Raw genomic sequence first — 25827 nt, forward strand, 5'->3', positions numbered from 1 at the left:
TCTCATCCACAAACTTGGCCACAAAGCCATCAATTCTGTCCTCCAGACCATTAGCACATAACATGAAAATTAGTGGAACCAATACTGACTCCTGCGGAACACCACTAGTCACTGGCAGCTACTTATACCTATTCTTTGCCTTCTACCAGTTAGCCTCAAGTGCAGAGCCTTATCAAAGGCCTTTTGAAAATCTAAGTTAAACAGCATCCACTAACTCGCTGGTGTAAAATCTTACCAAGACTGAAGTTAGGCAAACCAACCCATTATTCCTTGCCTTTTGCCTCCTTCCCTTCATGAAGAGTGGAGTTGCATTTGTAATGTTTCAGTCCACGCTTGCAGAACCTTCTGAGAGAAGATGACCTCCAAACTCCCCTTAAACATTTCACCTTTCTCCTAAACATATGACTTCTTGCTTTAGTTTCACCCAACCTTAGGGGGAAAAGCCATAAGACCATACAGCATGGGAGTAGAACTATCCCTGCATGTATTTACCATAACTATACCACTCATAATTTTGTATACCTCTATAAGATCTCCCATCATTTTCCTACACCCCAGTGGATAAAGTCCTGACCTATTCAACTATCCCTATACCCCAGATCCTCAAACCCCAGCATCATCCTTATTTAACGTTTCTCTGCACTGTTATAGTCATAGTCATACTTTACTGATCCTGGGGGAAATTGGTTTTTGTTACAGTTGCACCATAAATAATAAATAATAATAGAACCATAAATAGTTAAATAGTAATACGTAAATTATGCCAGTAAATTATGAAATAAGTCCAGGACCAGCCTATTAGTTCAGGGTGTCTGACCCTCCAAGGGAGGAGTTGTAAAGTTTGATGGCCACAGGCAGGAATGACTTCCTATGACGCTCTGTGCTGCATCTCGGTGGATGCATTGATATATTTCCTGTAGGTAAATGACCAGAAGTGCATAAAATACTCCAAATTCAGCCTCACCAAAGTATCATATAACTTCAGCGTAACATCCCAATCTCATGTACTCAGTGCTCTGATTCGTGAAGGCCAATATGCCAAAAGCTCTATTTATAATCCTATCAACCTGTGATGTCGTTTTTGAGGAGTTGTGGATTTGTATTCCCAGATCTCCTTATTCTACTGCACTCCTCAGTGTTCTATCATTTACTGTGTAAATCTTACCCTGGTTTTGTCCTGCCAAAGTGCAGCACCTCGCATTTATCTGCATTAAGTTCCACCTGCCTTCTTTCAGCCCATTTTCTTAGCTAGTCCAGGTCACACTGCAAGCCCTGATTGACTTCTTCTGTCTACTACACCGTTAATCTTGGTGCCATTCAGAAATTTGCTGATCAATTTTACCAAGTTATCATCTAAATAATTAATATAGAGGACAAACAACAACGAGCCCAGCACAAATCTCTGTGGCACACTATTAGTCGTAGGCCACCAGTCAGAGAGACAACCATCTACTACCACCCTCTGTCATCTCTCACTAAGCCAATGCTGTATCCAACGTGCTACGTCATCCTAAATGTTAAGGGACTTAACATTCTGGACCAGCCTCTTGGGCCTTGCTAAAGTCCATGGAGAAGGTCCATGGAGACAACATCCACGGCCTTCCTTTCATAAACCTTCTTGGTAATCTTCTTGAAAATCTCTGAGATTGGTTAGACACGACCTACCAGATATAAATTCACATTGACTTGCCCTAATCAAGTGCGCGCGCTCTCTCTCTCTCTCTCTCTCTCTCTCTCTCTCTCTCTCTCTCTATCTCTCTATCTATCTCTCTATCTATCTCTCTCTCTCTCTCTCTCTCTCTCTATACCTTTCAATAATTTATCCACGACTGATGTCAGACTCACTGGCCTGTAATTTCCTGGTGTATTCCTAAAGCCATTCTTAAACAACAAAGTAATATTTGCAATCCGCCAATCCTTTAGCACCTTACCCATGGCAAGAACTTTATAAATATTTCTTCCAGTGCCCCTGCAATTTCTACACTAACCTTCTGTGAGTTTCCTGTCAGGCTCTGAGGATTTATCTACCCTAATTTGCCTCAAGGCAGCAAGCACCTCCTTTTCTGTAATTTGGATATGGTTCATGGCCTCACTACATTTTTGCCTCAGCTCTATAGATCCTGTATCTGTCTCCTGAGTCATCTATAGAAGCCCTTAGGACTTTCTACCAGAAAGATCTAATATCCTCTTTTAGCCTTCCTGATTTCTGTCTTAAATGGACTCCGTCCATTTCTTCTCCACTGCTTTGCAGCCATCTCACCTTGCTACATATACTTAAATTGTGGATAAGAAATTGAACTGTTGTTTCTTGTCAACTCAATTTACTTGGTTGTGAATTGCATAAATTATATCCTACAAATACATTGTTGAAACTTTAGGTTTGTGACTTGCCAGCTGGTTCAGTATTTCAAATGCATTGAGAATTAAGATTCAGTTCATGATTTAGAATAACAATAATAATAGAATCTCATGCCAAATTCTCTTAAGAAATATCATCTCCTGCTGTCTCACCATTCTCACACTTAACAATTTTAGATGTGAAACATCCTTGATTTCAGCTTCATAGTCTGAGTGGTGATAGAGCATTTAGCATTACATTATGAAAGGCCTAACGTGGTTTGCTTCAACCCTCTGAGGGTGTATAATTATTCTTAAAAGTCTTTGACATTCATAGTCTTTTTAGGAAGGACATGAATCTCAAAAGACATAAATAATTTAAGACAATAAACTGAACCAAAAAGAAAGATAGTTCCTAATTTCTCCTTTCTGTCATAATTATAGCCCTAAAATCCCCATTGAAATTAACAGTATCTTTTAGTTCGGTTTCCTGAAAAAGGGAAGACATTTCAGAAGTCCTAGAACAGAAAGCCTCATCTGAACAACAGATGCAGAAGAGAATGAGAAATGGAGAAAATGGAATAGTGAAAGTGGACAGAAATTAATGCCATCTTGACTTCTACAGTAGATCTAACTTTTTTAAGATTAGAGGTGAATCACTATCATAAACACTTGGAATTTTAGGCAAGGCGGAACTCCATCCAGTAGCAGAGCATATTAATGGATGCAGTGCATCTGTTATTCAGTAAATCCTGCATGTACTGTCATTCCCCAGTTAAATGTCTGATATTCAATTTGGAACTATTGTATAATAAGGTCATTAATGCACAGAAGGATGCCATTTGGCTTATCATATTTACATTCACATTTTGTTGATCAATCCAGTCAGCCACATTCTTACCTTTTTCTCTTGCCCTGGAAAGTATTTTCACTCAGGGCCTAAGGAATTCCTCTTCTCTCTTTACGTTTCCTAAACCTGTCATGATATTGTATGCCTTCATCAATACATCTCCAACTCTCATGCTCTGAGGACAATCCTGACTTCCCCAATTGAATTTTGTAGCTGAAATTCCTCATTCTAAGCATATTAACAAATCTTTTCTGCATCCTCACTAGGATCTTTGCATCTTTCCTTAAGTTTGGTCACCATCATTGGATGCGATGCTCCAGTTGATGTGTGATCAGTGCTTTCTAAAGGTTCTAAATAATCTCAATACTTTTGTATTCCACTATTTACATGCAAAATCCCACACGCTTTGCCACTCTCTCAATAGCCCCAGCCTCATTAGAAGTCCCCCTTTCTCTGTATCTGCCCTTTCTTTATAACAGTGTCACTTAACCTATATTGACAAAATATATCACTTTATGACTTTCTCAATGCTAAATTTCAGTTCAGCTGTTCATTCTGTTAACTGTACTGTAGTAATTTTCTGTATTGCTCTGCACTGCTGCTGCTGCTGCAAAAAAAATACATTTCCTGACATATGTTAGTGATGATGAGCCTGATTCTGATAAGGCTCTCTATTGGGACTGAGAGTGGGAAGGGGGCAAGAGAGGGGAAGGGAGTAGGGGGTGGGGGAAGCACCACAGAGACATTCTATAATGATCAATAAACCAATTGTTTGGAATCAAGTAAGTAAAGGATGGGTGTGTCTGCTGCTGCACCACCCCTTGGCCTGGCTCTCCTTCACTGCCACCTGTCCCACATCCATCCTTGCAGTGCTCCACCCTCATCATTCCCATCATCCTTTGCTCCTGTCAGATTTAAAAACTCTCTCTCCGCACTACACTGACAAATACTGTACTGTTCAAAAGTCTTAGCCACTCTAGCTCTATTTTTGTACCTAAGGCTTTTCCAAACTGCAGTATACTACAGTTTTATTTTGTCATCAGCAAATATTGATAATATACCTTCCACGTTTCTCCCAATTTGATGAACCAACAAAACACTGTCCTTGTACTGTCCCTGAGGAACATTAATATTTATCACACACCAACATGGAAAACTGAGTATGTTGATTTTCCTTTTTTTTAAGCCAACTTGGTGTCAATGCTGCCACTAATTGGCTATTTCCTTCTTCACTTTAGTTGGCCATCCACTAGCATGCATTTCTGTTCAATTCCTTCTGAAGCTATAACACTACTATAATCCTTCATCAAACTATCACTTCGTCAAAAAAATTCAATCCAGTTGGTCACAACGAGTTTCCTCAAGCAAAACTATCCTTGCTCTACATTATAATGTGAACTTCTCCAAGTGCTTATTAACTTCACTTTTCTCATTATTATTTCTATTTGCTTCAGTCTCAGTGAGGTTAAGCCAAATGTATTGTTTTTGCTTAGTGAATCTTCTAATATGTAAAGCCAAAAGACATAGATGTATGTGATATAAAAGGGAAACAAACTAAATGAGCAAAAAGTGAGGGACAAATGAAAATGAATAATGAATAAAATTAGTTCTTTAACTTCTATCAAAATATAGAATGCTAGATCTGTTCATAGCTCACAATTCAGAGTGTGTTTGAACTTTTAAAAAAGTAAATCAACAGAATCTTAGCTTTGGGAAGTGAATGACAGTTGTTGTTTTATCTTAAATGTCTTAGGCCCACCAGAGGGAGAAAATGAATGAAGAGCACAATAAGCGATTGTCAGACACGGTGGACAGATTGTTGACAGAGTCTAATGAGCGACTGCAGCTGCATTTAAAAGAACGAATGGCCGCATTAGAAGATAAGGTAAATTTTCAAATATTTTTCCCAGTATCTTTCAGTTTATCGTGCTCATGGAGTTGTACAGCACGGACATGGTCCCATCGGTCTGCAACTTCCATGCCTATCTCTTTCCCATTTACATTAATGCCATTAGCCTATATCAGCTCCTTATCCTTTTGTGCTTATTGAAGTACCTGTCTAAATGTCTCTTAAACATAGTGATTATATCTGACTCCATCACCATCTCAGGCAGTAAGTTCCGGGCGTCAATCATTCACTGTACAAAAAGCAAAGTACACCACAAATCCTATTTAAAACTCCTTCATCTCACCTTAAACCTAAACTTTTGTGTTTTTGATATCCCTACGATGAAAAAAAGATTCTAATTGTCCACACGATCTCTCTTTCTTAAAATTTTTAAATACCTCTATGAGTCATACCTCAGCCTCCATTCTGCCCTGGAAAACAGACACATCCTTTCCAATTTCTCCCCATACCTGAAGTCCTCCAATTTAGTCAACATTTTATGAACTACCTCTGCACTCTTTCTAGTGCAACCACATCTTTCCAGAATGTTCACCCACTCTCAGGTCTGTAACCTGGCCTGGCTCATTTCTCAAAATTTGATCTAATATTTTGTTTCTTCTGGTTGGACTCTGCACATACACTCAGATGCACTGAAGAAATCCTGCCCCATCTAAACTTCTTGTATTAAGGAAGTTCCAATCAGTACTGAGGAAATCCCCAATTATAATAACCCTATTGTTTCTGCACCTTTCAATAATCTGTCTATATATTTGTTCCTCTACCTCTCGGTGGCTATTGGGAGGCTAAATGGTTAAAGTCATTCCATACGCAAGGAAGATGGTTGTGATTGTAGAACAATCACCTCAACTCCAGAACATAACTGAAAGTGTTTCTCAAGACAAATATCTCCATTTGTGTAACACACACAAAATGCTGGAGGAAGGAACTTAGCAGCTCAGGCAGCATCTAGGAAAAGAGTACGGTCAACGTTTTGGGTCAAGACCCTTCTGCAGACTCGGATTTCCAGTATTTTGTGTGTGTTGCTTAGATTTCCAGCGTCTGCAGAATTCCGCTTGTTTCCTCATTTGTGTATTTGAAGGTGTTTCACAAATGATTTTCCTTCCAAGAGAAGGTGAGAACTTTGAAATATACCTCTATTACATGCCACCCACTGTTGAATATCTAGAAGCATTTACGAGATATGTTAGTTTGTTCAAGTAGTGGTATATGTATGTGAACATTGAGGCATCAGAAAGCTAACTGGAAAAGATTATTGATAGAGCCTGTTTGATGAGTGTCGGGTGTACCTGTATGAAGTTGTGCGAGTGTAACAGTATAATTGCTTTAAGATGATATTTATTGATGACCTTGACTAAGTCTTGAGGCTATTGATATATGATGCTGTGGGTAAAACCTTTGAAATCATGCATTTCCTCCTCCACAGCCCCTTGCAGCATATTCTCATTACTGTATCTCAGACCTTGTGAAGGTTTCATGGGCATCTCAAAAGTATGGGACCATGTTCCTAAATTCAAGTTTTCCAAGAGCAGTGCTTGAAAGGCAGAGTGCCTGCTCATGTTTCAGGCTGCCAATAGTTTTTCAATCCAATTGCCCGCATTAATTGTAGACCTTGTGCTTTTCAAATGCAGCTGGATTTTCAATTAATGTAAGTTACTTTCAAATTGGGACTTCTGAAGTTACTCCCCATTAATGTTTAACAATGCAAAATAAAACAGCACAAAGTGCACCTCCAAATTCACTGTGTGAACTTAACAGGGACCTGTTTTATCACTTGTTAGATTTTACTTGTTAAGCAATGAGATGGATTATTGGTCTCCTCATTTTCTAAATGTACCAGCAATGTCTTCTGACAATACATCATAAGTCCTTGCAAAAAAATTAGTGTATTATAATTACTGAGGTATTTATGTGCAAACCCTGTTAATGAACTCAACATGCCTATTTGGTCAAACTTGTCATATTTTAATAAAAAATTATTTTATTATTTTAGAACATACTAATACAAGAATCTGAACTTTTAAGAAAACAACTTGAAGAGTCTCTTCATGATAAGGTAACATTCTTAACTTAGTTCAGGAGAAGACCTAATATGGTGATATTTTAGGTTACATACAGTTCATATGCTAAAGGTTAGGTCTTTGGTAGCAAACTGAAGTTGATAATCCATGATGTCATTATGCATTTGATTAACTTAAGATGACCATTAATTTACAATTACATGTCAACAGTTTAAAATTAGCACTGTGTGAATTAATTTATTGCATTTAAAATGACATGTGCATGCACCAGTTTACCTTTGAAAGACATCATAGTATTATTATGACTCTTTTTGTAACCGATTGATTAAGTTCCTCAATTTTCTATCTCATAATCATCCCAGTGATAGTTTAATTGAAATTGCAAGAATTTTTTTTTCAAAGTGGCATGCCGGCTGGTAGCAAAAACATTTTTTTATGAGAGCAGCATAGAAGCCATCAATAGGAATACATTATGACCCTTTCCAAGTTTCAGCCAATGTGATACTAGTGTCTCAATAAATGATGGTGTGGTTTAATGCACTGGTATAGCAATGATGGTTCTAAAACCAATTCTTTGTTATTTTCTTGTTGCAATTTGCACTTTACGCTATGTTATAAAAATTTTGTCTCATTAGTAAAACTTGTATAATTACTTTTCTTCCTAGGAACGATTAGCAGAAGAAGTAGAAAAATTTCATTCAGAGGTCCAACAAATGAAAATGCAGTCTGTTACTTTACTGGACCCAACCATGTCCAGGTAACCCATAAGAGAAATGTCAGTTAAACGTATGTGAATGTTACTTTGAAACTGAACAGTACTTTTGATATAAATCGACTCAACTCTCTTTGCAATACTAACAGAAGAAAATAAAATTATAATGTGCATATCTATCATTTCATGTGGTTGCTCTCTAAATTTTCTTTCATTTGCACCTGAACTGGTAGGGGATTAGTATTCTAGCAGGAAGATTTGTTTATGTTGCACGGTGCGGTTTAAACTAGAGTTGTAAGAGTATAGGAACGAGAGTGCCTAAACAGTTAGTGGAGAGGTTGTGGAAGCAGATGTTGGTAAGACCACAGACAAAATCAGGAACCAAAAGTTTGAGCATGGTGTGACTAGTGTCCTAAGCTGTATATATTTCAATGTAAGAAATATTGTAGGAAAGGCTGATGAGCCAAGGGCATGGATCAACACCTGGAATTATGATGTTGTAGTCATTAGAGAGATTTAGTTGCAGGAGGGGCAGGACTGGCAGCTCAATATTCCGGAGTTTGTTTCAGATGTGACAGAGTGGGAGGGAAGGAAGAGGGGTGGTGTTACTACTCAGGGAAAATGTCACAGAAGTGCTCTGCCTTGACAGACTGGAGTTATGGGTGAAACTGTGAAATAAGAAAGCTATGACCACATTAGATCACCCAGCAGTCCCAGGGATTTAAAGGATAAAATTTATAAAGAGATCACAGACTGTTGCAAGATACATAAGGTTTTTAAAGTAGGTGATTTCAACTTTCCACATACTGACTGGGGATCCCATACTGTAAAAGGAATAGATGGGATAGACTTTGTCAAATGTGTATAGGAAAGTTTCCTTCATCAGTATGTAGAAGTCCTAACGAGAGAGCATGTGATACTGGATCTGCTATTAGGGAATGAGACAGGGCAGCTGACAGAAGCTTGTGTGGGAGAACACTTTACATCCAGTGACCACAATCCCATTAGTTTCAAAGTAAATGCACAAAGAAATAGGTCTGGGCTACAGGTTGAGACTCTAAATTGGTGTAAGGCAAATTTTGATGGTATCAGAAATAATCTGGCCAAGTGTGGATTGGGACAGGCTGTTTTCTGGCAAAGGTGTAATTGGAAAGTAGGAGGCTGTCAAAAACAAAATTTTGAGAGTACCAAGTTTGTATGTGGCTGTGAGAATAAAAAGTAAAGATAACAAGTATAGGGAACCTTGGTTTTCAAGAGATATTGAGGTTCTAATTAAGAGAAAAAAGGAGGTGCATAGCAAGTTTTGGCAAATACAAACAAATGAGGTGCTTATGGAACACAAGATATGCAGGAGAACACTTAAGAAAGAAATCAGTTAGGCTAAACGAAGGCATGAAGTTACTCTAGCAGACAAGGTGAAGGAGAATCCTAAAGGATTCTACAGGTGTTAAGAGCAAAAGGATTGCAAGGAACAAAATTGGACCTCTGGAAGACCAGAATAGTAATCCAAGTACGGTGCCAAAAAGAGATGGAAGAGATTTTAAATGCAATCTTTGTATCTGTGGTTACTCAGGAGACAGATACAGAGTCTATAGAAGTGAGGCAAAGTAGCATCAATTTCATGGACCCTGTAAACAGAAATCATAACAGGTTAATAAAATGAGAACACAATTCAGTGCCTATTTGTAATATATAGCATACTGATTTATAACATAGAATCCTTAAATTATATAACTATCAATTATATTTGCTCATTTTGGTTTTTAACTAACTGGTTCCTATCACTAAGTACTGTTTGTAAGAAACAATTTAGTTAATTGTTATAGTCATTCAGCAATTTAAACGTCATGCTGAGCAGAGAACTGAGTTGCCTTCATAATAGCTGTTGCTGTCTCCCCACCTGGGATGTTTAGCATGGGGTGAGATGATTGGTGGTGGTGGTCCTGAGGTTGTATTGACCATCAGATAAGCAGCAACAGTGGAGTGGCAGCAGAAAATAAGGGACCTTGAAATTGGGACATTAGATCTTGGTGGTTTAGGAAATCAAATGGTCAGTGGAAGGTTTGATAATTTTTGGGCACTGATCTTGGCTTACCAAGTTTTGGGGGTAGATTGTTGAATGTACAGTCTTAGAGCCTGAGCTGATTGAGTCAACTGAGGATGGAGAACTATGGAATCGAGCCCTGGGCTGAAAAGAGACTTGTGGGAAAATTGGTAAGTGGCATGCATCGGTACCAATATACAGTATGTGTAAAGGAGAATGGGTGTGGAGCAGTGAGTCTATGAAAAGTACAGCCGTGTGCTTATACCATTTCTATTGGTCAAATCAGAAGAAAGTGTAGGTTGAGGAAAGGTAGAATTTAAAAATGTGAAATAATATTGAAAATCCTTCCTGGTCAAATCCTTGGTAAGAATCATCCCAATAACAAGCAGCAGTATCACTTCCATGAAAGTTTATTCCTACAGTCTTTATTTGTGTATCAGCAAGCTCTGCAAGACAAAGGGATCTATTTCACTGAGTGTCATTGAATCTGTTCAACTGATGTGGCTATTAGGAATGTATAGATCGATCTATGTGTGAGCAATTAGATATGCTTGTGAAGCTTGCAGATTGATTAGTGTAGCTGGCCACTCAGGCTACTTGACTTTGTGATGAAGTGCCTATCTAATTAACATTGATTTACTGCTTGTTTGATACTGAAATCTGTGAAATGAGCAAACATTACATACTTATTCTTTAGAGATTAATCGGTCTGAAAAGTTAATGCTGTTTATTTGGCCAACGCTGTTGCCTGAAAGACTGCTTATTTCCAGCACTTTCTGTTTTTCAGTGTCATTTACAAAATCCTTATGCTATCTGTATTCCAATCAACAATACAATTAATTTTGTATCATGATACTTGTGCTCATTTATAGAGCCACCAAATTTAGCTTGTTTCAATTCTCAGTTAATTGTTATGGAAGTATTTGTTTAATGCATCACACTTAAAAAAACTTAAGAAACTTGTGGAAGAACTTATCAAGACAAAAGTAGAATATAGTTGAGATTGCAAGTATTTGTATAATTTTCACTTACATATTTCATTTATAACATATTAAATATTATTAATATAGCTGTTGTAATTGATACTAACCTTTCAGCTTTAATTACAGTAAAAATAATGTTTGAAAGGGAGTGACCTCCAGTCCATACTATTATTATCTGCAGGCCTCTTTTGGATCCTTCACCTGATAAGCGGTATTCCATGGGCTCATTGATAGATAGCCAATCTGAGCATTTTAGGTCATCCAAAATACTAAGGAGATCACAGAAGGGGCATGCAATTGGCCGCAGAGAAGAACCAAAGGTTTGTATTTAATATGTGAATAAATGTTATCATTAAATCTTTTGTTTAAATCTTAAATTTGTAGGATTAATAGGATTAAATACAATTAAATACATATTTATATTTGACATGATGTAACAAGTTTATTTATGGTGCATGTGTCAATAATTTTTCTTCAATCAATATTATACTTTAAAAAATAATAAACATAATCTCTAGTCAGATCAGATTGTTACTGAGGTGACATCTCATCAATAGCTCAAAAATACAAAACTGTTGCATAGAAAATTAGTGGAGTTTTTAAAATTTATTTTGCTGAACTCTTAATTGGAAATTTATTTATATTTGTCTGATGCACCAACACAGTGAAAAGTTTTCATTAGCGCACCATACAGACAGATCATACCCTGCATATGCACATGGAGATAGTACAAAAGAAAAGTAATTCAGAATGCAGAATATTGTGTTATTACAAAGAAGGTGCAATGCAGGTAGACTAATAAGATGCAAAGTCCATAACAAAATAGTTTGAAGGATCAAGTGTACACTTTTATTGAATAAGAGGTTCATTCAAGAGATATAACAGGCAGGAGAGAAACTGTCTTTGAAACTGGTTGTATGTGTTCTCAAGCTTTTTAGTCTTCTGCTTGGGAAAATAAGAATGACATACAAATCCATTTTTACTCTAAGATCTTAATAAAACCTTAAAAGATGTAGTAATAGTTTTATCCTAAAGAAAATAAATGTCAGATATTTCTTTCAGAAATTATCTTTAATTTTAAGCCAAGAGGATTAAATATGCAAAAGTTGGCACTGCAATTCTTTTCAATAACAATAAATGCCCTGATATTAATAGAGGTTAGATATATACATACTTTTGCTTGGAAAACCAAGAAGACTAGTTATTTTAAATAAATTAAAAACTATTGCTGATTACCAATTTTTAAATTTACTTTCAGCCAACCAGATTGAAAGCTTAATTGACCTGACAACAGCTGGAACCAATGAGTAGGAAGAGGAAATGAAAAAGTTGCAGCTGCTGAAAATCTGAAATACGTACATAAAATTCTCATATAATTCAGCAAGTTAGACAGCATCTAGGGAAGGAGAAACAAAGTTAACATTTAGGATTTAAGAGTGCTGAATGTTTCCATCACTTTCTGAGTTTTAGAAGAAATAGGGAGATTGGGGACTAAAGTTTGGGCTAAGAGACTCAATACTTAGAAAGCTGTAACACATAGTTGGAGTATTGAGAGAGATCAGGGATAGCAAGAAACAATATATACTAAGACCAGAGGATTTGATTGAAAATGGATGAGGGTACAGGAATGCTTAGGTTTAGGGGAGATATTGATGGTGAGGCCTGAGAGAGTGGGTTGAGGTAGAGTTATCAATATTTGATGGAAATGTTGGGTTTGGATTGGAAGATTAATATGCAGTTTAAAGAAATCAAGGAGCAGAGAAAATTAACAACATTAATGTAGACTAATGTTGTAGGAGGAGGGCAAGAAATCATATGGGAGCTCAAGGTTGAAGAAGAACAGTGAGGTGGCCATGGGGATTTGGGGAACATGGAGAAAATCTTTGGTGCCCCATGATTAATGAGGCAGGGACATGGATGGATGGATGGAGGGAGGGGGCTGACTAGAGCCTTCAGCAGGCATGTTTGGGAACATTTGGAGTATTCCAAATTTCAAACAAGTTCTCTTTGAACTTGCACGGAAACCCAGTCATACTCACTACCAAGAAGCAGTGCTGCAACAGTATTTACCTAATCCATATTGCTCTTCTCTATTCCAAGAAAACATAAGTTCAGCTTTAAAGTTTAAGTATTTAAGACATGAATAATTGTTAAGCTATTTAAATAAAGGATCCAGTTTCTGAAAGTAAGTCCCTCCAAGCTTTGCCCTATCTCTATTATAACTGCAAGTGACTGTTTAGAAGTGAGTTGAGTCTGGATTTGAGTCTATTTACATACATTCCTAACACCTAATCCCACTGATCTGGAGGGAAAATTCCTTTCAATTTTTGCACTGAAAATGAAAATCTGTGTAAGTAATATTTGACTTCAGCATATGAAAAATAGCAGTTCTGAACTCAGTAGATTTTAAATATATCAAGAATGTACAGATTTGAAAATTCAGATTTTAATGGATCTAAGTTTGTGACTTTAGAAAGATACAAATGATAATATAGAGAAATTAAAATCAAACAAAAAGAAATAACATTTTATCGCTTCCCATTTGGTTTCAAACCACCAGAGAAATTAAAACGATGACATGGGAAGTTATGAAATATGAGGTTCATCTCTCATAACTTAAGCAGAAGATCTGCATTCCTCCAAGATTCTTGTAGACCTTTCATTGAAATCATAATAAATGATTAAAGCAATCAGCCTAAAAAAGTTAACCTTTCCTTTGCATTTCAGATGCAGGCAGCCAGTGACAAAGAATGGAGCAGAACTCAGCAGATCGGTATGCTGAGCAGCCACCAGTTTGAAAGTGACACTGAAATGTCTGATATTGATGATGATGACAGAGAAACAATATTTAGTTCCATGGATCTTCTTTCACCAAGTGGGCACTCTGATGCTCAGACACTTGCCATGATGTTACAGGAGCAGCTTGATGCTATTAACAATGAAATAAGGTGGATTCTGTTCTTTTGTCTTTGTCATATTGTGTTTCAAAATGACTTATTTAAGGGATTTAAAATATATTTAGCAGATGAGTTAAGAGATAGTAAGTATGTTGTAATTTAGATAAATATAGGATGGTGAAAGTCACTGACAGTAAGCATGCAGGTACAGCAGGCAGTGAAGAAAGCTAATGGCATGCTGGCCTTCATAACAAGGGGAATTGAGTATAGGAGCAAAGAGGTCCTTCAGCAGTTGTACAGGGCCCTGGTGAGACCACACCTGGAATATTGTGTACAGTTTTGGTCTCCAAATTTGAGGAAGGACATTCTAGCTATTGAGGGAGTGCAGCATAGGTTCACGAGGTTAATTCCCAGGATGGAGAGACTGTCATATGTTGAAAGATTGGAGCGACTGGGGTTGTATACACTGGAATTTAGAAGGATGAGAGGGGATCTGATTGAAACATACAAGGTTATTAAGGGATTGGACACGCTAGAGGCAGGAAACATGTTCCCGATGTTGGGGGAGTCCAGAACCAGAGGGCACAGTGTAAGAATAAGGGGTAGACAATTTAGAACGGAGTTGAGGAAAAACTTCTTCACACAGGGGGTTGTGGTTCTGTGGAATGCTCTGCCTCAGAAGGCAGTGGAGGCCAATTCTCTAGATTCTTTCAAAAAAGAGTTAGATAGAGCTCTTAAAGATAGCGGAGTGAAGGGATATGGGGAGAAGGCAGGAAAAGGGTACTGATTGTGGATGATCAGCCATGATCACAGTGAATGGTGGTGCTGGCTGGAAGGGCTGAATGGCCTACTCCTGCACCTATTGTCTATTGTTTAGTGTATGGGGAAACAGGCAACTGCACAAATTTGTATGATGTGAAAGCAGCCTATTCTCAACTAAATCCTTGCCAGCAATTGACCTCACAATCTTTAATAAGGGGATTTGAGTGGTGGAATGCATTTACAAAATTAGAAATCAAAAGATTGGTTTAACTTTGAATTTTTGATGTGTTCTGGTACATGGAATTCAGTTAGATTATTATATAGTTCAATAATGTTAAAGATGCATTGAAAAGAATATAGAAGAATGTTGCCTGACTATTGAGTATTCAAAATCAGAATGGGGTTTATTGTTATTGACATAAGCTGTTAAATTTGTTGTTTTGTGGCAGCATACAGTGCAGGAATAATGGATTAGCATAAATTACAATAAAAATAAATGAATAGTACAAAAGAGGAATCACTTGATAGTGCTCATGGACCATTCAGAAATGTGATGGCAAAAGGGAAGACGCTGTTCCTACCTCCTCATGTCATGGATAATGAGGGTTCTTATTGATGGAAGCTACCTTCTTGAGGCACTGCCTTTGGAAGATGTCCTTGATGGTGTAGAGTGTTGTGCTGGCTCAGCCTACAATCCTCTGAAGCCTCTTGTAATTCTGTGCATTGGCGCCTCCATACCAAAAAGTGATGCAACCAGTCAGAATGCTCTTCAAGGTACATCTGTAGAAATTTGATAGTCTAATTTCTTGCTCTTGCTGTCATTGATTGCAATGTTATTATTGCAACACCTCTAGACCAGCCATTCTCTTGCACTCCCATATGCATCCTTGTCACCATCTGAGATTTTGCCAACTACAATGATTTCCAATATCATACGTTGTTTGGGTATATTTGTTTCATAGTTTCCTCCATCAGTGTGTAGAAATCTCTTTGGGTAAAGATTCATGAGCATCGCCCAAACCAGTTTTTCAAGAGGTGTGGGATGGCTGTAAAGCTAAGCATTTATTGTTCATCTCATCTGTACTTGAGTAATGTAGAGGCACTGGTGCTGTTTATGTGATAAGCAGTTACGTACATCTCTAGACCATTTCAGAGATTGTTTATGAGTCAAGCATATTTTTCATTAATGCAGTTACCTTGAGTAAAAATTGCATAAGAACAACAGATTTTCTTCCCTATAGCTATTAGATCAATACATTCAAGATTGTTCTTTCTTTCTATATCATGATTCAAGATTTTACACATTTACTTGAATAATGGTTTGCTGCCTCTGAATGAATTAAAAATATCCTGTAGTGTGATAGAACTGAAATGCATGACTATCTTAAAACTACTTTGCATTTTTCAGGTTGATCCAGGAAGAGAAAGAATCAACTGAACTTCGTGCTGAGGAAATAGAAAATCGAGTGGGAAGTGTTAGCCTTGAAGGTCTAAATTTGGCTAGAATGCATCCAGGGAGATCAATTACGGGCTCTGTTACTGCTTCGTCACTAGCTAGTTCCTCTCCTCCTATTAGTGGACATTCAACACCCAAATTCAGAGCACGTAGCCCTGCCCGGGACATGGATCGCATGGGCATCATGACTCTGGTAAGTTTATGGGTGAACTGCAATGGTTTATTTGTGAATTTTCTTGAGGGTGCATACTGTGAAATTTTTAAAAATGAATTATTGATATGGGTACAGAGCAAACAAAAGTTAAATCTTTTGAATTTCAAATATTTAGATCATAGCATAGGATGATCATCATAGATCAAGCCTAACATAAAAACTTGCATGATATTTTTGAATGGGAAGTTTGAGAGTCTAGGTTTGAAAGCATGTTCAAAGCACTAGGTGTAAATATCTGTTTGGTTTGTGATGTACGACACATAGTAAACTTATATTCAGAGTCAAATTGTAAATGCTTACAATGAAAATCTGCAGATCCTGCTTAATTTTGTCCCTTTTATTCTTTTGCAAAATCAGCCTAGTGATCTAAGGAAACATCGGAGAAAGGTAATTGTATTAATTGCACTCCATAGAAGTACTATATATTAAGATAAATATATTTCAAAAAAAACTTCAGTGTGTAAATTTATATAAAATCATTTTTTCAATTTGAAATCTATTGTAATCTTCTGTCGTTATTCAGAAAGTAAGCAAATACTAGTTATTGCATTTTATATTATGTGGCAATATATATTTACCAAGTAATATTAGAGCTGCAATGTTTTCAGACATAGAAAAATCAACACTCTTCTTTTTGCTCTTTAGATTGCCGCCGTGCAGGAAGATAGTCGCGAAGACAAAGCCACAATAAAATGTGAAACATCACCTCCATCATCACCAAGGCCACTCAGAATGACACACACCCTCCCATCCTACCATGATGATGTGCGAAGGTGAGTATGCCACTGTAGGGATCGATTCCTAGTAGTTCCTTCAGAGGTACATTATTCAATATACTGTATATACATATTGTACTTCCAAAATCTATCAGTTTATCAATAAATTTCACATAAGGATAGATGTATTACAAATTAATATTATTTTAAAGTTCTGTCGTTCCTGTGAGAGAAAAGTTTCAGAGGATAATACTTAAAGAGAAATTTATTCTGAGAATGAAGTTATTTGAGACCATTCTGTGACTCATTTTTTCATCTTCTGCTGTACTTGTGCCCATAAGATAGATTTAGAAAATTAGCTAATTTTTGAAAATTATTTCACTTCACAAATGTTTTAATTTCTTTAGGTAGTGGAAATTTGTGAACTGAAATTTTAATGGCATCATCACTTTCATTTATTGGCAGTTTCATTTGGTACCCAATAATTGAAGTGTTGAAATAGTGGCAGTAGTAAATGCTTATTTCTTAGATGTTAAGTGAAGATAAAAAGTTTGTAAAATGCCAACTTGTATCCTGAGTATGTTGACTAGTTGCATTCTGGGCTGGTATGGAAACATCAATGCTCTTGTACGGAGAATATTCCAAAAAATAGTGGATGTGGCCCAGACCATAACGGGTAAAGCCCTCTCCACCATTGAGCACATCTACATGGAGCAATATTGCAGGAAAGCAGCAACCATAATCAAGGACCCCACCACCCAAAATATGCTCCCTTCTCGCTGCTGCCATCAGGAAAAATGGACAGAAGTTTCAGGTCCCACGTGACCAGGTTCAGGAACAGTTATTACCCCTCAACCATCATGCTGTTTAACCAGAGGGGATAACTTCAATCACCACATCACTGAACTGTTCCCATAACTTGTAGGGCTCACTTTCAAGGTCTCTTCATCTCATTTTTGTTGATATCTATTGCTTATTTATTATTATTATTATCATCATTTTTTTTCTTTTCTATTTGCAGAGTTTGTTGTCTTTCATACATTGATTGTTTGTCCATCCTGTTTTGGTGTGGTCTTTGATTCTATCGTGTTTCTTAGACTTACTGTGTATGCCTGCAAGAAAATGAATCTCAGAGTCGTATATGATGACATATATGTACTTTGATCATTCACAGTTTTTCAGCATCGATAGAAGCAGAAATGGGCAACTACAGTAGTACAAGTAGCCAGGACTCACTCCATAAGGCACAAAAGAAAAAAGGAATCAAATCCTCAATCGGACGTTTATTTGGCAAGAGAGAGAAAGGACGTCTAGGACATCTTGCCAAAGATCACTTAGCATCAGTTCAAGGTCAGTGATCTGTTTATCAAAGGCTCTATTGGATTTGAAGATTTCTTATTTTATGAAGTGACCATATTTATATATATATTTTGTTTACTGCTTACATTATTTTCTTAGAAAAACATTTGTTTCTAGAAAGAAAAATATTGTCTACTTCACTATCCCAGTTTAACAAAACAAGTTTGTTTTCTTTTCAGTTTTTGAATGGTATTAGCTTCATTAAGTGAACTTATTTTCATGTTACATTTCATAAAATAAAATAGAAAATACTGTAGCCTTCATCCTGGAAGTCGTCTACTTATCATCACTGATTAACAGAGATAAAGTTGCTCGTCCTCACTTACCATCCCATGAGGCTCTGCATCCAGCTCATCATTCTCCATAACCTTGCCACCTTCAATGGGACCCTACCACCAAACACATCTTTACCTCACCCCTACTCTCCACTCCCCACAAGCGTTGCTTCCTACTTGATTTCTTTGTCTATTTTCCCTCCCCACTAATCTCCCTCCTGGCACACATCCCTGCAAGTGACAGAAATGCTACACCTGCCCATTCACCCCCTGCCTTATCTTCATTCAGGGTCTCAAACAGTCCTTTCGGGTGAGGTAATATTTCACATGCAAATCTTTTGGTGTCGTCTACTGTATCTGATACTTCTAGTGCAGCCTCCTCTACACTGGTGAGATCCGACATAAATTTGGGACCGCTTCGTTGAGTACCTTCACTCCATTCAAAAAAGCAGGATTTCCTGGTGGCCAACCACCTTAATTCCAATCCATGGTTTTGTCTTCTACCACTATCAGGTTGGAGGAGCAACACCTGATATTATGTCTTGGTAGCCCCCAACCTGATGGCATGAACATCAATTTCCCTAACTTCTGGTAATTTTCCTCTCCCCTTTCTTTCTCTGACCTCTTACCTCTTACCTCTTACCTTTTCTCCTCACCTGCCTATCACCGCACCCCCCCCCCCCCGCCAGTTGCACTCCTTCTTTCCTTTCTCCCATGGTCCACTCTCCTCTCCTCTTAGATTTCTTTCAATATTTATTTATTGACATGCACATATAGCCCCTTTGGTCCTTTGAGCCGCACCATCCAGCAATCCCCCAATTTAATTATGGGACAATTTACAATGACCAATTGTCCTATCGACCAGTACATCTTTGGAATGTGGGAAGAAACCAGAGCACCCAGAGGAAACCCACGTGATTTTGTGGAGAACGTATAAACTCCTTACAGGCAGCAGTGGGAATTGAACCTGGGTTCCAAGTACTGTAAAGTGTTGTGCTAACCACTATGTTACTATGCCACCCTACTTCTTCTTCTCCAGCCCTTTATCTATTCCAACTTTCACTTCTCAGCTTCTTATTTCTGTCCCCTCCCCCACCCATCTGATTACACTTGTCATCTTCTAGATGTACTTCTTCCTTGTCCCCTTCCCCCCACCTTCTTATTCTGGCACCTTACCCCTTGCTTTCCAGCCCTGATGATGGGTCTCAGCCCGAAAAATCATCTATTTGTTCAGTCCCATAGATGCTACCTGACCTGTTGAGTTCCTCCAATATTTTGTCTCTGTTGCTCAGGATTTCTAGGATCTGCAGAATTGTTTGTGTTTATGTTCTCTTACGCTTCTCTGCTTTATGGAAAGCAATCAAGTTTCGTCAGGTGTTTCTGCTTAAATGAAAACCATAAAAACTGCGGGTGATAGAAATCAGTTCAACTTTCTGCTTAACTAACACTTTACATCCCCATTTTATTTTCACGTTATTAAATCTATACTTGGTGTTCTGCAGTCCATGATCGATGGTCCTTTTTGCCAGCCCAGTGGCATGTATGTACTGTATATAGCTGCGGTTAGTACCTCTGTTTTCTTCTGTATAACTTTATCAGCAGAATTAGTTCCATGGTATAAAGATGGAAACGTATTCACCTTCAAATAATATTTGCTTACAATTAGATAATTTTGCCTGCTTTTGTACCATTTATTAGTTATTCTGACCTTGCACATTTCCATTCTAATTTCTATGAATTAATCCAAAATATTTAACGTCATGCATTCAAACCTGTGTTGAAGACCCTTTATAGATTCTTTTACCACTTTATGCTTGTAAAAACCTTTTTAGATTTTCTATGAATTTATTTTGAATATTATTAACTTTGTCTAACAGCTACCTGTCTTCTAAGCTTCAGTATTGTTTCAATACCTCTCTTTACAGATCTTCATCCTTTGAGCTAGCCACTTTTTTTTTATTGGGACATATTTATTTTGTGTTTTATTTATCTCATAACTATTTTCCAATTTGTTTATTAATTTGTAGTGCCAATTTTTCTCCCAAATCAAAACTGCAGGTGATGGAAATACATACCAAAACTCTTCGTTTGCAATCTAACAAGTTATTCAAAATCTTGTTTATTTGCCTGAGCAGTATCTTTTAATTCCAATCCATTCTTCATTAATAATTAGTCTCTGTCATTTAGCCTCTGACATTATTCCAACAAAGGGTGAAAAAACTATTTCTCAGTTTTTGAACTAGGTACCTTACAGTCTTCCAGGTATAATACTGAGTTCAGAAATTTCAGATGGTCAGCACAACCAACCTTTATATACTAACGAAGGGTCTCGGCCCGATACGTCAACTGTACCTCTTCCTATAGATGCTGCCTGGCCTGCTGCGTTCACCAGCAATTTTTATGTGTGTTGCTCCAACCTTTATATTTCCTGTTTTCAACATCCACAATTTTTATCATGTTTATTTTTAGATAACTTAAGGTAATTCTCCTTCTTCTGATTTTCTTAACTACTTATCATTGTGTCTTATTTTTTCAAACTTACAAATGAACATGTGGTTCCATAACTTGGTTCAGTAGCACTTGTTATTTTGGCACAATAGTGCTCATTTCCTTTGAAACGTGTAGGTGAATTGCAAGTGAAGATTGTGGTATGTATTGCCCCATTTAGCAAATTTATTGGCATTGTTTTGGACATAGGCAGAGTGGGTATATTCTGAACTCTAACCTCCATATTACTTGATGCCACTGCAGTGAAATTACAGCATATCCATGAATAGACACATTTAATAAACCTAATATATAGCAGCAGAGCTAACCAATCCAGGTGCACAACTTAAAGGAATACTCACCAAATTGCTAGCTGGTGACATGCTAATCTGCTAGAGGAACTCAGTGGTCAAACATCATCTATGGGAGGAAATGAATTGGCTGATGCATGGTTTTAACTCAAAACATCAACAATCCCATCGCCCCTCCCTCCTAATCCCCACAGATGCTGCTCAACCTGCTATGTTTCTCAAGCAGTCTGATTGTTGCTTAGTGTAGAGGAGCATGGGAATTGCCACTATAGAAGTGCAAAAATGTCCAAAATTTACAGATTTTCATGTTTGAGGTTTGGATTCTATTGTTAGGATCCCGTTTTCCTGCCAGACATGGATATGCAAGTAACCTTTCCTCTGGACTTTCATTTCTACAGAAACAACAGGAAATTGGCTTGCAAAGCAGGTAATGTGCTAGAAAGAGGAAATACCTCGTCATGAAGCATTAGCAAATAAATTCCAAGAGAGGGAATAATGTTAATCTTAATTTATGTCATTTTCATCTTTAACCTTTTCCCTCTGAAAACCTATACAAAATATGAATGCCTGCCATGTTTTAGATAAATTAAAGGAATGCTACAAAACGTAGGCAAGAGATTATATTTGTAGCATTTTTCCTATTTATTTCTCAATATATTTTTGCCCTATTCACATGAAAACTGAAGGGCAAATTCAGAGTCCCCTGTTAAGTATTGTCATCTGGGATTTGCAAAACTAGTGGAGTAAGATTCCCAGTGAGGGTCCCACTATTACTATCATCTGTCAGAAATAAGACACGTACGTGGCTGCATATGAATTCTGCAATATAAAGCAGAACAGGGAAAATCAAATCAGCTTGAAGTTACCCTGCTAAAATATTTATACAAAACAAGGTCTTTTTCAAAACTCTTTCCAGTTTTATTTCCATGGGGAAATACATTTCAGTCCTGAATCTCTGGAGAACCTTTCATCTGGTCTGTATTTGCATTATAGTTATCTCGCTTAAATGCAAGTTAACAGGCATTTAAAGGCAGATTTTGAAACTTAGTTGCAGCCCTTATAATGACAAACAAAAATAAATTGAAGTAGAAGTAGTAGTAGAGCTACTAGGACTTGATGTTTCAATCCCTATGGTAAGTCGGCATTCTCGATGTTGGCAGTGGGCTTGGAGTGGTGACAAGGAGGGAGTGTAGGTACGTCATCGGGGTCATCAGGTGGGCACCCTCCTTCTTTGACGTTTCGTTGATAAGCCCACGACGTCTCCAGAGGGCTCAACGGTGCTACCTGGCGTCCCAGATACACCCCCCTCAGTTCCATACCCTCGTGTCTTCATCTTGCAGCCCAGTTGTTGTCTTTTCTTTTAATCCAAATCCAGTTGCTGCTTTCTTCTGCTGCATTTGACAAGGACTAGATTGCTTGTTGGAGGGAGTGACCCCTCACCCCCATCTTCTTCAATAGACTGGTCGTAGATGTAGCAATGAATCCCCTGCATCCCACTTCTGCAGGGAAAATCTTGGCCTTCCAGCCATTCTGGGCAGCTTTAGTTGCCAGTTCAGAGTACTTGGTCTTTTTCCTCTCATAAGCTTCTTCGACACCATCTTCCCATGGGACTGTCAATTCCACAACATATGTCAGCTTGGTTGTTGTGGACCACAGGACCGTGTCTGGCCAGAGTGTTGTAGCCGCAATGTCTGGGGGAAACACAAGCTTTTTTCCTAAGTCCATGCACGTCCATTTTCCAATCCCGAGCAACCTGCAGAATGCTTACATCTTTTGATGTTAAATGGTGCTCTGGCATGTCCAAATTACTTCTGTATTATTGCAAAGTATATTGTTAATTCTGTTAATTTTACGCTGAATTGCACCTGCTTTCAGCAGGTATCTTTGACGCAGAAATCGGTAACCAAGATTCCCTTGGATTGGGCAAATTAGGAACACAAGCAGAAAAAGACAGAAGATTGAAGAAAAAGTAAGTATTAACTAATAGAAAATATCCTTATTTATTAATAAAAAGGTGTTCAAGTATAAAAAATGTGAACATAAAAGGGAATTGCATAGAATATGAACTAGGTGTTAATTTTCTTTTTGCTACTTTGTGCTAATTGCTGAAGTCTAATTTCATACTTGGCATCTTATTTACATTAATAATTTAAGGTTAGAGCCTTAACTGTGGTAACAGACTCTTGGTAAATAAATGAAAATGTCCATTTCAAAGTATTTGTTATATTTTATAGGCATGAATTATTGGAAGAAGCTCGGAGGAAAGGTTTGCCATTTGCTCAGTGGGATGGACCAACAGTAGTAGCGTGGCTTGAGGTAGAATAGTTTTATCATTTTTAAATTTCTGAATGTAAACAAATAACTTGTCACTTCTAAGGAACAAAATAGTGCCCTGAGATGAACAACAACTCAGTCAATTTAAACAATGCTTTACTTTTCATTATTCAAGTTTATTTTTTCAACAGGGGTAATTTTATAGACTTGTTTCACCAGCAAGAAGTAGTGCTTGTCAGGGGCACAAATAAATGAGTAATATAATACCTTGTAGTTGTATTTTAATGTGAAATGACAAAAATATCACTCAAGCTTTCAAAATACAGTCTGCACTGGTAATATTTCATTCTAAAAATATGCATTAGTGTACAGAATATGATGGATCATACCAGATTGGTGCACATGTACAGAGCCAATGCCCATGGACCCCCATTCCAACTTCTTCCTAGGTCGGATGTAGGGTTGGGTTTTGGATGTAGAGCATTTACCAAAATGGACTTCCATCTCCGAGCTCCAGCACTGCCCCACCTCCATTTCTCTCCTCTCAAATCTTCTCCTGTTCTACTTCCTGGCCTCCATTGCATTTTTCCATCTCCCTTTCCCTCTCGATCCAAATTCCAGCATCTGCAGTCTTTTGTATCATCAAGTATTTTTAAATAGTGAGAATTTGAAAAATCTTGGCATTCAGAGATACTTAGATGTCTTATATATGATTCATTGAAAGTTAACATGCAGTTACAACAATCATTTAAGAATGAAAGTAGGATTTGGAGGATTTGAGTACAAAAGTACAGAATTCTTGCTCTAACTATACACATTTCTGAACATTGCGTACACATCTGGTCTTCCTACCTAGGGAAAGATTTACTTGTACTTGATAAAGTGCAAAACAGGCTCATCGGATTGATTACTGGGATGATTGTTCTATCATATGAGGAGAATTTAGATAAGCTGGACCTTGACTCTACTAAGGTTAGAAATGCAAAATATGAGCTTATTTAAATTACAAAGTTCCCTTGGGGCTTAACAGATGCACAGATAAACTCTTGGTTAGGCATTATGTACTCAAAATAAGGGGTCAGCTATTCACAAATGTGAAGTAATTCACCTAGAGGCTTGCAAATCTTATAAATTTTCTACCCACAAGATCAGTGGAAGCTTATTTGCAAGTATGCTCAAGTCCGGAATCAATAGGTGTTTGCATTTTAGGACAATTATGGGAAAATGGTACGGAGGTAAAAGATCAACTATGATATTATTGAATGGTGGAGCCTACAAGAGGGCCAGATTGTCTGCTCCTATTTTTTATGATCTTTTAACAAAAAATAAATTTGATCTTTATGAAGTATCAAATGTGTTACATAACTTATTTGAATGTAATTATTAAGTGGTTGCTTCCATTTTCAAAATGATACCCATATCTTTTTTTTCTGTGCACAATTAATTATAAATTAACAACCTTGTTAATTGAGATTTATGCTTTTGCCGTGTACAGCTTTGGCTAGGAATGCCTGCTTGGTACGTTGCTGCTTGTCGGGCAAATGTGAAGAGTGGTGCCATTATGTCTGCCTTATCTGATACTGAGATTCAAAGGGAAATAGGAATCAGCAATCCTCTTCATCGTTTAAAACTCAGACTGGCAATTCAAGAAATGGTATCATTAACAAGTCCATCAGCACCTCCAACATCCAGGACAGTGAGTATCATTTATCTTTAACCTTATTTTCAGACTTGCATGGTGAAGGTATGTATAGAACAACAGATAGCAGGCAATGAATTACCAACATGTAATGCAATTGAAGTATTCAATTGACATAAATTTAATTCTGTGAGTGAAGCATTAGTAATTTGAGGATCATCTAAATCTTACGATTGGATTAAGTTGCTGAACTTACTCTAAAATCGCTCTAAAGTATACTTTGCCTTTTAGCTATTTCTTACGTATTTTTATGTACTGTAATTATAAGTGCATTGGTTTCAGCACAAATAAGATAAGCTGGCAACTATACACAACAAAATACACGTTCAGTATTTGTTGGAATAACTAGTAAGAATATTGTATATCAAGTAAAATCCATCATTTTATTAACTATATGACACTTTTGAGATCAATTCTATTTAGAATGCTGCTAATTTAAATAGATTACAGTGCATTTTGAATATGTTAATTGAAAAAATATAATATGCTGTCAGTCATAGTCCTCTGAATCCCTAAACCATCTC

At 37.3% G+C, this 25827-nt stretch overlaps 1 protein-coding gene across 1 annotated transcript in view; it reads left to right on the forward strand.

Annotated features, from left to right (window-relative positions):
* ppfia2 (PTPRF interacting protein alpha 2) overlaps positions 1–25827 on the forward strand; it is a 349121-nt gene that overhangs the window by 262264 nt on the left and 61030 nt on the right. The window contains exons 10-21 of the mRNA XM_072269332.1: positions 4941–5072; positions 7087–7149; positions 7780–7871; positions 11035–11173; positions 13581–13801; positions 15921–16161; positions 16540–16569; positions 16828–16955; positions 18073–18248; positions 23209–23299; positions 23565–23646; positions 25100–25300. Of these exons, the coding sequence (XP_072125433.1) occupies positions 4941–5072; positions 7087–7149; positions 7780–7871; positions 11035–11173; positions 13581–13801; positions 15921–16161; positions 16540–16569; positions 16828–16955; positions 18073–18248; positions 23209–23299; positions 23565–23646; positions 25100–25300 (1596 nt within the window). The remainder of the gene's footprint in view (positions 1–4940; positions 5073–7086; positions 7150–7779; positions 7872–11034; positions 11174–13580; positions 13802–15920; positions 16162–16539; positions 16570–16827; positions 16956–18072; positions 18249–23208; positions 23300–23564; positions 23647–25099; positions 25301–25827) is intronic.

The sequence above is a fragment of the Mobula birostris genome, chromosome 9 (genome assembly GCF_030028105.1).
Source record: "Mobula birostris isolate sMobBir1 chromosome 9, sMobBir1.hap1, whole genome shotgun sequence".
Taxonomy (NCBI): domain Eukaryota; kingdom Metazoa; phylum Chordata; class Chondrichthyes; order Myliobatiformes; family Myliobatidae; genus Mobula; species Mobula birostris.